The 12,480-nt window shown below is 39.1% G+C and overlaps 1 protein-coding gene across 4 annotated transcripts in view; it reads left to right on the plus strand.

Moving 5' to 3' along the window:
* The first annotated feature begins 1,032 nt into the window (after window positions 1-1,032).
* The window catches only part of prpf40b.L (pre-mRNA processing factor 40 homolog B L homeolog), a 35,837-nt gene continuing 24,389 nt past the window's right edge, over window positions 1,033-12,480 (plus strand). For 2 of the 4 annotated variants that reach the window (XM_018247349.2, XM_018247350.2), the window contains exons 1-7: window positions 1,047-1,112; window positions 5,298-5,339; window positions 6,367-6,447; window positions 7,984-8,127; window positions 9,446-9,514; window positions 11,225-11,255; window positions 11,933-11,958. In XM_018247349.2, the coding sequence (XP_018102838.1) occupies window positions 1,110-1,112; window positions 5,298-5,339; window positions 6,367-6,447; window positions 7,984-8,127; window positions 9,446-9,514; window positions 11,225-11,255; window positions 11,933-11,958 (396 nt within the window). In that variant the 5' untranslated portion in view covers window positions 1,047-1,109. Of the gene's footprint in view, window positions 1,113-5,297; window positions 5,340-5,461; window positions 5,485-6,366; window positions 6,448-7,983; window positions 8,128-9,445; window positions 9,515-11,224; window positions 11,256-11,932; window positions 11,959-12,480 lie in introns of those variants that run through there. The other 2 variants (XM_018247351.2, XM_041582481.1) reach the window with 2 other exon arrangements.

Genomic DNA, 12,480 nt, shown 5'->3' on the forward strand with positions numbered 1-12,480 from the left:
AGAGAGAACTGTCTGTTAATTGGCTCATGGGACCTAACATATATGGTTTGTTGGTATGTTTGTGAGTACAGTGAATCATACGATCCCAGGGGGCGTCCCTTATTTTTTAAAATGGACATTTATGATTACCCAATGTCACACACTACTAAAAAGTATATTATTATGAAAATGGTTTATTTAGATGAAGCAGGGTTTTACATTTGAGCTGTTTTATGCAATATATTTTTATAGAGACTTACATTGTTTGGGGGTATAGTTTTCATTCAAATAGGACCAGTCACCACAAGAACACATAGGCCAAACAGCATTGGAGCCGGGGGCAAAGAACACTGTAAGCAAAAAAAAAAAATATACCTATTAGTTACATTTTAGTATATTCTAGAACGGCCAATTCTAAGCATCTTTTTTAATTGATCTTCTTCTTCTGACTCTTTCCAGCTTTCAAATGGAGGTCACTGATCCCATCTAAAAACCGATGCTCTGTAAGGCTACACATGTATTGTTGTTGCTACTTTTTATTACTCATCTTTCTAATCAGTCCCTCTCCTATTCATATTCCAGTCTCTTATTCAAATCGATGTGTGGTTGCTAGGGGAATTTAGACCCTAGCAACCAGATCATTGAAATTGGAAACTGGAGAGCTGATGGGTAAAAAGCTAAATAACGCAAAACCCACAAATAATAAAAAAAAAATGAAAACCAATTGCAAATTGTCTCAGAATATCAATCTCTATATCATACTAACAGTTAATGTAAAGGTAAACAAACCCTTTAACGCCATTGCAAATGACTGACTGTCCTGGTGTGTGGAGCAGCTTGTTGGAGAATGTCTGCCCTTTATTGTGATGTGAGACGACATACAAGTATCCGCTACTACAGGACAAGACAAGTTACGTTATCATCTTACGTATCCTTGCGCTGTTGCGTTGCTTTCACTGCCTGCTGGATCTATCCTGACATTGCGCCCCGGCTTACGGGGCAGACAGGCGTATTTAGTACTGAAAGAGTTAACCTTCCGCCGCGCCCCGCCTCTTGCTGGCTTTGTGGCCAATGAGTGCGCAGCTTGTTGCAGGGGCGGTGCCAGTGATGGGTTCTCGGCTGGCGCAGAGATGGTTGGTAGTGGAGCTTTGTTTATTTCTCTCTGGGTTATTGGGGGGAGGTGGGTTTAGGATAATGGGCACGGCAGTGGGGTGCGGGGGCGCTGGCTATTGATTCCTTTAATGCTTGTCTGGGGAGCTTGCTATTAATAGATCAGGGGAGAGCTCAGTGGGATCTGCAGAAGGTTCACAGGGGGCGTGTGTGTGTCACAGGGCAGATGGGAGACAGGCAATGGGGCTATTATGCATGAGAATGTAGAGCTGGGTGGCTGAGGTTCCATGCGTTGGGCAGGAATAGCTACTCATACCAATATAACTGTCACAGCAATGGTTGCCTCTGTTATTATATAGGAGCCTGAACTGTGCTGTGTGTGTGTGTGTGTGTGTGTGTAATATAAAGGTTATGATAGTGTGGGGCAGTGTGAGGTCAGGGAGCTGTGCTATTGCTTACACCTTACAGTAAGTGCAGATATTGCTTGGGGACATATAAGAGACACTGGAGGGAAGCGAATGTGCCTTTGGGGTGGAGTATATAATCAGGTTCATGGGATATAATAATATATACATTTTCTCTATTGCATATAAGGAGCACGGTGTGTTATGATGCATTAAAAGCAGAAAAAGTGCACAGGGATTGCGAGATTTCTGTAAATACAAATGGATTTCCATATGTTACGTAGCAGGTACTGTAGGGATACATATCTATATTGAGGGCATATAAATGTATATTGGGGTCTTAAGGACAAAATGCATTGTGTGCAGGTAAGCTCTAGAGAGCAAGGGGGCAATTGAGAAAATAAAGCATATCCATTGAACTAGCAGTTAATATATATACAGGTATAGGATCCCTTATCTGGAAACCCGATATCCAGAAAGCTCAGAATTACGGAATAGCTGTCTCCCATAGACTCCATTTTGTCCAAATAATCCAAATTTTTAAAAATGATTTCCTTTTTCTCTGTAATAATAAAACAGTAGCTTGTACTTGATCCCAACTAAGATATAATTAATCCTTATTGGAAGCAAAACCAGCCTATTGGGTTTATTTAATGTTTAAATGAATTTCATTTAAACTTAAGGTATGAAGACCCAAATTACAGAAAGATCCATTATCCGGAAAACCCCAGGTCCCAAGCATTCTGGATAACAGGTCCCATACCTGGATATATATATATATATATATATATATATATATATATATATATTTATATATAAAATCACTTGGCAGCCGCACTCTGATCCGGATTCTTTATGTTATTGTGGGTGCTAGATCAGATTTGACACATAACTCTCCACATAGACCTGCACCCCATTATACAGTGAATCACGTCATATTTATTGCATACATTTGTGTGTCCAACGTTTCGGCCCATCTTAGAGCCATTATCAAGTATCTATCCTTGATAAAGGCTCCAAGGTGGGCCCGAAACGTTGGACACACTAATTTATGCAATGAATGTGACGTGATTCACTGAATATTGGAGTGTGGCTCTATGTGGAGATTTATATATATATATATATATATATATATATATATATATATATATATATATATATATATATATATATATACAGTCCATGAAAGCACTCACAGCAGCCGCCATAAAGAGTATATCAGCTAGTCTTTATTTGTGCATGGTGTATCAACGCGTTTCGGCTCACCTGGAGCCGTTGCTGTATATGTATGTATATGTATATATATATATATATATATATATATATATATATATATATATATATATATATGTGGAAGGATCAGCACACTCTTTAAACGGTGAATGTCTGCTCTTCTATTGAGATAGCATCTTATCCGACGTTCCGGTCCCACTTGGGGACCATTTCCAAGCATGATCATCCTTGAATAAGGTCCCCAAGTGGGACCGAAACGTCGGATAAGATGCTATCTCAATAAAAGAGCAAACTTTCACAGTTTAAAGAGTGTGTTGATCCTTCATCCATTTATACAACAACCCTTGTTCGTGCACCTCTGCTTATAGAGGTTTGAATATTTATACACAAGGACAATTTGTGACTGGTCTACAGTTTTTATTTCTTTGTATTATATATATATATTATATATATTATTTATATTTTTTGTTCTGCAGCTCTTAGGCTTGCCATTTTTTCTGGTTGCTATGTGTTAATTACACTAACAACCAAGGAGACTTTGTGAAACCAAAATGAGCAGCAGAACATCTGGAGAGAAAAATTAGCAACAAAAATAAGATTAACAATAAACTTGACTGTGCCACTGCACAGTCAATGTGCTTTTTTACTTGCCCATATTAGTGCCCCCGACAATCAGACAGCATTTTTACCTGCGGTATATACGAAGGCTGATAATTTAAAGCCGTGTCAAATAATTAATGAAGACCAATTGAAAGGGTTAGAATCTATAATATATGAACCTATTCTAACCATCTTATTAATTAAAAAATATAGTAAACAGGATCTTTAAATTAGATGTGCCAAGAGTGGATATAAATGTCGGTACATAATTTCCTGTCATAAGATCATCTACTTCTTTATCCTGCCATTAATGCAAGTTGTGTTTTCTTATTTATATATTGTTTCTGCACACAGACAAGCCATCTATATCTAGGGACCGGTTAAAGGAAACTTTATTTCCTCTCAATATATACAGGACTCAGGAGAGTATGAGGGCTGTTAACTGAACATTCCTCTATAATTGTATATATATATATATATATATATATATATATATATATATAGATATATATAGATATATATATATATATATATGGGAGAGTATTGCATGTAAACGCTCCAATATTTGCTTCAAAGATATGAAAAGTACTTGCTAATGAAGCCTTATGCACAAATGTGCAGTCAATATAGTAAAATATACAGGTATGGGGCCTGTTATCCAAAATGCTTGGGACCCTTCTAAATGGATAAAAAGAAACAGGCCCGCGTGTAAGAGTCCTAAATCAATTTAAACCTACTTCAACATTAAGTGAATTAAATAGAATAGTTTTGCCACCCATATGGATTCATGCAGCTTAGTTTTAAATAATTATATTTGAATTATTCATTTAAAATGGATTCTGTGGTAGGGCCTTTCTTTCCTTTGGAGCTTTCTGGATTTTCGGTTTCTGGATAAGAGAGCCCATACCTTCAGTTTAAGGGGAAAGTTTATGTTCAATCATAAATATAAATGTGTACATTCGCCTCTTACAGGAACTGATGATTAACAGAACTTAGACAAGTGGTAAGGCCTGTGAGCCATTTTGAAATTGGGTGAAATTTAAATTGTTGTTGAATTTGATGGATTATATTGGTGTGTCTAAGGCAAGCAGCTGCGCAGCGAGAAAAGAAAATACATTATAAATAGGCTAATCCCATTTGGTTTAGGAGATTCAAATGTGCTGTGATGAACCTGCTAATTATGTATTATCTTTTGTACACAAAGGAGAAGTTGCACTTTTCATATAATAACAGAACAATGGTGCATAGCAGGGATTGTAATTTATTTGGAAGAGTGCCTTAAAGTGTTTTAAAGTAATGAAAATAAGGGATGCACCGAATCCAGGAATCAGTTTGGTATTCGGCCTTTTTCAGCAGGATTCAGTTGAATCCTTTTGCCTGGCCAATCCGAATCCTAATTTGGATATGTAAATTAGGGGTGAGTAGGGAAATCATGTGACTTACCATCGCAAAAGAAGAATTTTTTTCCACTTATTCCTTTTCTGCCCCTAGTTTGTATATGCAAATTAGGATTTGGATTAGTTTCCGTATTCGCTGAGTCTTTCACATAGGATTCGGGGTTTCGGCCGAATTCCATATAGTTGATTCGGTGCATCCCTAATGAAAATATAATGCTCTGTTGCACAGCACTGTTACAACTGGTGTGTTTGCTTCAGAAACATTATTATAGTTGATATAAACAAGCTGCTGTGTAGCCATGGGGGCAGCCATTCAAAGCTGAAAAAGGAAAAAAGGCACAGGATAATAGTTAAGTACCATAGTATATAAAGGGATTCTTCAGAATAGATCTGTTATCTACTGTGTATCCTGTAATTGAATTGCTGCCCCTATGGCTACACAGCAGCTTGTTTATATAAACAATAGTAGTCTTTCTGAAGCAAACACACCCGTTTTACCAGTGCACGGCAACACTACATTATATTGTCATTCCTTTAAAACGCTTTAATTTTTTGTTGTTACTGTTCCTTTCAGGAAACTCGTGCAGCTATGGAGCATGACACATTCTGGATAGCGGTATGCTGTGGCACTGTATGAAATAACCATGTGTGAAATAACCATTGATCAATTATAGATCATGGGGACGGTGGCGCTGGAGAATTGTGTGTTAATATAAAAAGAACACCATTACTGGTGGCAATACTGTGGGGTCCTCCATGAGGTATGCAAATGCTTATATAAAGTGCGAGGGGAAGATTATACCTCTGAGGCCCCTGTCTTTATCTGGCAGAATTGTACATCATGTGCCTGACATACTCCAAGTGTGATATAATATTCTAAGTTAAATAAGGCTTGCTGTCCGAACTCCCACCCATTACATTTTGGCAAACGCTTATATGATAGTCATACCCTGAACTATTTTTAGTTGCATTATTTGAGTTTAGTGGTGTAGGTAATTCAAGAAGGGCTATCCTGTTTGCACATACAGGTTGTTTTCTCTTTAATTTGTAAAATATATTTTCTTGTATCAAGTTTTTACAGTGTGAGTGATTATATGTTTTTTATTTAAAGCCCTCTCTGTCGGTAAATATAAATAGCTGGAGGTTTCACTGGCTCTGTCTGGCCTAAAATGCTACTATATCTGAGGATGGTTGGGTAAAACTTTTCTTACCTCTCCCCATTGCCCTCCTGTTGTGTGATTCGTGTGTATATTAATTCCCTGACAAGAAGCAAGCTAGGACTTGTAAGGGGGTTTAACCAACTGAAAATGAATGGGTTTTTCATAGGCATAGATGCAGGAGGAGCAATTTCTTAGTTTGCTCATAAAATGTACAGAGAAGCCCAATAATTTGCGATTATTTTGTGCCTGAAAATTTGGACACTGTGGACTAGTAAGCAAACGCCTCTTATAATGAATACCACAGGTAGTAAGATTAATGTGCGCCACTTAGTGAATGTTATGCTGGTACTTCAACTAAAACTCTGCCATCTGCACCCAAATACCACTCAATGCCTCTTTCTAACATCACAGGTGTATAGATATAAATCCAACTCATATGGTAACTAGTCTGTGGCTAACTATGATTCCTTTTTTCTAATTTAGTCAGCACCAGACTCAGGAACAGCTCCACCCGGACAGCCTGCTCCTTTTCCCACGGCTCCGCCCCTGATGCCTCCACCTTTTGTAAGTGCCTGTGTTCTCTTGTGTGTGCTTGTCTTTGTGGTCATGAATAATCAATGCATGTTATTATTTACTAAGAGAAGAATTCAGGTTAGAAGTAAATAAGGCTAAATATGACCTTGCTGAAATAGCATAGCACCCTGATCTGATGGATCTAATATGTTTAGTAACATTAGGTTTTACTACAGGCTATGATAATTGGCACAAAGCTATTTTCACCCTCTGGAAAGGAGTTTTTCTGCATGTGCTCAAAATGGTATATTTAACCTTGACTTATCATTAAGTCAGTCCAATTTTTGATACAATTTTAACGGTTATAACCTTTTAGAATCTTATAGGGTCTCCTATTTTTAGCAACTTACTTTTTAATTTGATCTATATTATATAGCTGTTTAATTATTTGCCTTCCTTTTCTGCTGCTTTTCAGCTTTATTGGGGGTCACTGACCCCAGCAGCTAAAACTTAATTTGTTTCAAGAGGCTACAGATTTATTATTGTATCTTATATTTATTTCTATTCTTCTAGTCCATCATTCAAACTACTGCCTGCTTGTAGGCAGTTGCAAGTTGTCCCAGAATATCACACTCAGAATTTAAAAGGCCCTCTAAATGCGAGTTAAAACTTTTTAAAACTTTTACAGTCAGAAACTTGATCTTGTGCAGAACAGGGAGCAAAGGTAACAAAGAACTGCAAATTCTCTTTAATGATCTTTTAATAATGTCACAGCATCATATTTACGTCATGTGCCTACTCCACTTTGCGTGTATTGATAGAACTTTGGGATGAAGGCAATATACTGGCATTTTGTTTGCAGGCAAAGTGGTTTAGATATTGACAGGTACCTGCATGAGGTCCACATGCCAGAGAACGAGAGACACTGCACATCAGAGATTTCTAAAGTAGCAAAAAGGAGACGGAACCAAAACAATCAACAAATGAGCCCAGTGATAATTGTTCAAGGTTATTTTGGGGAGGTTTACTTTAAAGGTAAACCAATATGATGTAGGTAAAGGTAAGATTAGACACTTTCCAAGAGGTATCTGCTTTAGTATAACGCCACACAGGGCTGTGCATCAGTATTTTCTCTGCAGGAGGATTACAACCGAGGCATTCCCATTTGTTCCTTTCTGTACCAATACTGACACACAGAGCAGATATTGATGTGGAAACACAAGGGTATGAATATTCGCACCAACATCAGCTCCGTTCTTATTTAGAGTTCAGCTATGGGCACAGCACCTGCACCCTGCTCTGCACTTCTCTGAATTTATGTCAGTCTATGTGCTCCATAGTGGAGTGCAAAAACATGTGTTTCCCTCATGGATACAGTATTGCCTGTATTTATTTCTAATTGTTATTTCTACTATGAGGAAAGGTAGGACCCTTTGCAGAGGGTGGCAATATAATGAGGGGTTTTAATTATAAAATTCCCTCATATTTTTGTGGTCTGTTTACAGGAAATTTAATAGTAGGTGCATTCTTATTAACGGTTAGGCATATAACTTATCTAATATGACTTTGTTCTCGTTTTTTTTGCAGATGCCACCTCCAGGGCTTCCACCACCCTTCCCACCAATTGGTTTGCCACCAATTGGGCAGAGGCCTCCAGCTATTCCACCAATGCCACACGCCATGCTGCCACCCATGATTCCCCCTCTGGCAGGACCTCCTCCAATTGGACAGGTATGAGGCCGGAACTTGTGAACTTGCTCTGTTATTCGGACAGTACAGATCGGTCTGTCATGATTCTAATGCCCCTGAACACATAGCCACAATAAATGTGAAGCAAATATCATGTTTAACATTCCTGAACATATAGCCAATATAAATGCAGAGCAAATGTTGTAGTTAGACCAGGGGTATATATGCAGAGCAAACTCTGGGGCTCATTTATAAACACATTTGCCTCATGCAGTAACCCATGGCAACCAATCACATTTTTGTTTTCACATTTCAACCTGCAGCTGGCTGAAAAAAAGCCAATCATGATTGGTGCAATCATGTGTGTTCAAATATCTCCAGCTTTTATACTATGCAGAGCAGAGCGAACCTCATGCTTAATGTCCCAGAACATATAGTCCGGTAAATGCGGAACAAACTTCATGTTTAATGCCTAACAAGACCGTAGCAGTACATCTGCAGAGCAGCAAAACAAAACAGTTTTTATTGAAAATCGAATGTTTCTGTCATATAGCGTGACCATAAAGTGACCTTCCATTTATGTGATGTATTGTAATCTCAGGCAGGAATTACATTACGTTTGGTTGAAACTGGCTAAATCCTTTGTTGCCTTTTCTAAATCCTCTGCTAAATGGGTAATGCCTGGTAATGCCTGATGTTTCCACTAGGGATGTACTGAATCCACTATTTAAGTATTCGGCCGAATCCCGAATCCTTTGTGAAAGATTCGGCCGAGTACTGAACTGAATCCAATCCCCTAATTTGCATATGTAAATTAAGGAAATGAGGCGTAAAGAGAACTGCATGTGCACCGTGTGGCAAAAAAATGGATTTCCTTGTTTGTCTGATGAAAAGTCACATGATTATACTATAAACCAGTGATCCCCAACCAGTTGCTCATGAGCAACATGTTGCTCTCCAACCCTTTGGATGTTGCTCCCAGTGGCCTCAAAGCTGGAGCTTATTTTTTTAATTACTGGCTTTAAGGCAAGTTTTGGTTACATTAAAACCTTATGTATTGCCAAACAGAGCCTATGTAGGTGTCAAGTCTTCATAGGGGATACCAATAGCCAATCACAGCCCATATTTGGCACCCCAGGGACTTTTTGCATGCTTGTGTTGCTCTCCAACTTATTTTTACATTTGAATGGGGCTCATGAGTTGGGGACCGCTGCTATAAACAATACTCTCTGTTCCCTATTAAAAGAAAAAGAGACAAATGTCACTCTTTACCTGAAATTCTCCCTGCATTGGCTACTTACTAATTCATTGTTTCATTGACTAAAATACTTTTACCCTGTCTCCCAAATGTCTCCCAAAGCTTCCAAGTATGGTGCCTCCCCTAATGCCAACAATGATGCTGCCAGCAGTAACATCTAGTTCTACTACTGTGAGTATCTTTGACATAACCTTGTATAGCTGCTTTGCACTTATTGCACTTTCTTCCACTGTCCCCTGGTGTCATCCTGGAACTGGGTAAGAAATCACTGGCACTCAAAGGGCAGGTGCAAGCAGGGACAATCCCTTGCGTTTATTAGAAGAAATTCTTCTAATAAACGCAAGGGATTGTCCCTGCTTGCACCTGCCCTTTGAGTGCCAGTGGTTTCTTACCCATTTGGTGTTGGAGGGTGCCGACCCCTTTGTCACCGTGCACCGGGCAATCAACATGTAGGTCAGGGAGTGCGAGAAGAGCTTTTCATCTGAGTCATCCTGGAACTGCCAGTTTCTCTCTGTAAACCCTTTTTAGGGTTTAAGCACACGGGCAGATTCTGGGAGATTTAGTCGTCTGGCGACTAATTGCCTCTTCTGCAGGGTGACCGAACTGCCTTCCCCCTGCCTGCCGCCTGCTATAATGACAAAACGCCAGCACCAATGCACTCGCGGCGCTTCGACTTCTGAAGTTGCCTCACGAGGCGACTTGCCCGTGTGCTTGAACCCTTAAGGATAAGGTTAAAGACACACAGAGCTACTGGTAGCAGCTACGTGTCACGGCTACAAAATAGACAATAGTAATAATTGGCTTATGCTAAGACACAACGTGTGTTTTAGCATTGGCAATTTTCAGTATTGGGTATGGCAGAGTATTTTGTAGCCACAACAAGTAGCTAGCTCCAGAGCTACTAGTAGCAGCTACTTGTTGTAGCTCCAAAATGCCAAAAAAATACCCTGCCATAGGCGATTCTGGGAATTGTCTCAGGTAAAACACACGTAGTGTCTTAACAAAGCAAATTATCACTATTGTCTATTTTGTAGCCGTGACAGGTAGCTGCTACTAGTAGCTCTGTATGTCTTTAACCTTATCCTAGCAACTCGGACAGATTCGGGGAGAATAGTCGCCAGGCGACAAATCTCCTCTTCTTCGTGGTGACTAATCTCCCCGATCTGCCTTCCCCTGCCTTCCACCGGCTAAAATGTAAATCGACTGGGGGCACGCAAACGGAGCGCTTTGTTTTCCGAAGTCGCCTGGCGACTAATCTCCCCGAATCTGCCCGTGTGGCCAGTCCATAAAAAGGGTTTACTAGTAGCTCTGTTTGTCTTCACCCTAAGAGTCAGGGCACACAGGTAGATTCAGGAAGATTAGTCGCCAGCGACAAATCTCTTCTTCTTCGGGGCGACTAATCTCCCCGAACTGCCTCCCCTGCCTCAGCGCGATTCATTTTCCAAAGTCGCCCCGGCGACTAATTTGCCTGTGTACCCTGAACCGAAATCTCTGCACCTTCTTTGAACATTAGTATATGAAAAATCCTCTACAGCCATGACAATTGTTCTTATAGAGGTCGATTTTTTTTGTATAGTATTTGACACATTAGTCATTCTAAATGCCACTTAAAATACTGCAATATTTTCCTGACCCCCTTCTGGCTGGCTCGTCTTTATGTAAATCCCCATGATGAATTGGTTTTGGCTGGTAAATGGATTGTGCTCACTATTCATGGGTGTAATTCTGTGTGATATTTGCGGTGATGCTGTGACTTCTTTGTTTACAGTGCCCATTAGGTGCAAAGTCTTTATTTACTGGCCCCTGATAAACCCAGATGTCATTTAACTAAATGCAAAGATCCAGTTTGCATGGATAATACTGTGTTTTTTCTCTTGGCAGGTGCCTGCTCCAGGAACAGAGTCTGTGAACTGTGAGTATAGTTATGGCACCAATGGTTTTAATATATTTATAAGATGGGGTTGGTATATAATTTATAGCTGTGTATTCCCCCCTTCTGTTCATGGGGGACTATAATGAAAACATTTAATATAAGCTTTCTGTATATGAGCAATTACATGAACTGTTCCCTTCCTGAAGTTATGCTTCACTAACCTCCTCCAGCAACCAGTCTATCTGTATGCAGCTTTGTGTCGGAAACACAGCTCAAAAACATCATATTGGCAATGGAAGAACAAGTCTATTAAGAATTCATCAAAAACTGTCCATCAAAAACTGACACAAGCCTGTCTGTTGAGAGATTGCTGAAAGGGGGATAGTGAATATCATTAATTCAGAAATGGAATAGCATCTTTAATTGATTGTGTTTGGAAAGTTTCTTATTTCCAGTAGATGAAGCTTATATTAAATGTTTGTTATCATGATAGTTCCACTTCAAACTTTTTTTTTTAAATAATTTCCATTTACGTGGTACCCAGACCCACTCTGCATGTCTCCGCTTCTTGATGAATGTAGAAAAGCTAATTTCCTAGCAGTATCTCTACTCTCTTTCTGTTAATTACCACTTCCAGCTTTGCTCCGTCTTTCCTAGAAAGCCTTTCCATTATAAACGTAAGCATATATTTTCTTGTTGTTGCATTTGTTTTTCAGCACCCTTGGCTCAGTCAGCTCCCACGGTGAGTAACTAGAACGTCTCCTGAAATGTTCCAATGTGTATATCTATAAAAGTCACTGTATTTTGTTATGGGAAAATGGGACTTATGTTCAGTAATACCACAATTTATTCTCAAAGCTTGGTTTACCTTACTTGTTAGTCACTGATCTGTATTCTGGCAGCACCTGCTTTCTGTTCTACCTGCTGCTTCTTTCTATAATTCTGTTAATCATCCTGGGTACACATATTCAGATCTTGGTGAAATAGGATGATGGCTGTGTTTAAAATAACATATAATTATAGTGACACTCCTGACCTTTTTTACATTTCAGTGTTGGCAGGAGAAATACATTTTGGAATCTTGGGCCTACTAGCAATAACATAACTTTTTACTGTGCTACATTTTAATTGCATTGCGGAGGATTTTTTAACTTCATTACATGCCCATGTTTAAAGGGGAACTATCGCAAAAATGAAAATGTAATATACGCTTCATCATACTGAATTTTCTAAATATAACAATTAGAAATTCTGGCCCATTTCT

Source organism: Xenopus laevis, chromosome 2L (assembly GCF_017654675.1).
Source record: "Xenopus laevis strain J_2021 chromosome 2L, Xenopus_laevis_v10.1, whole genome shotgun sequence".
Lineage (NCBI taxonomy): Eukaryota > Metazoa > Chordata > Amphibia > Anura > Pipidae > Xenopus > Xenopus laevis.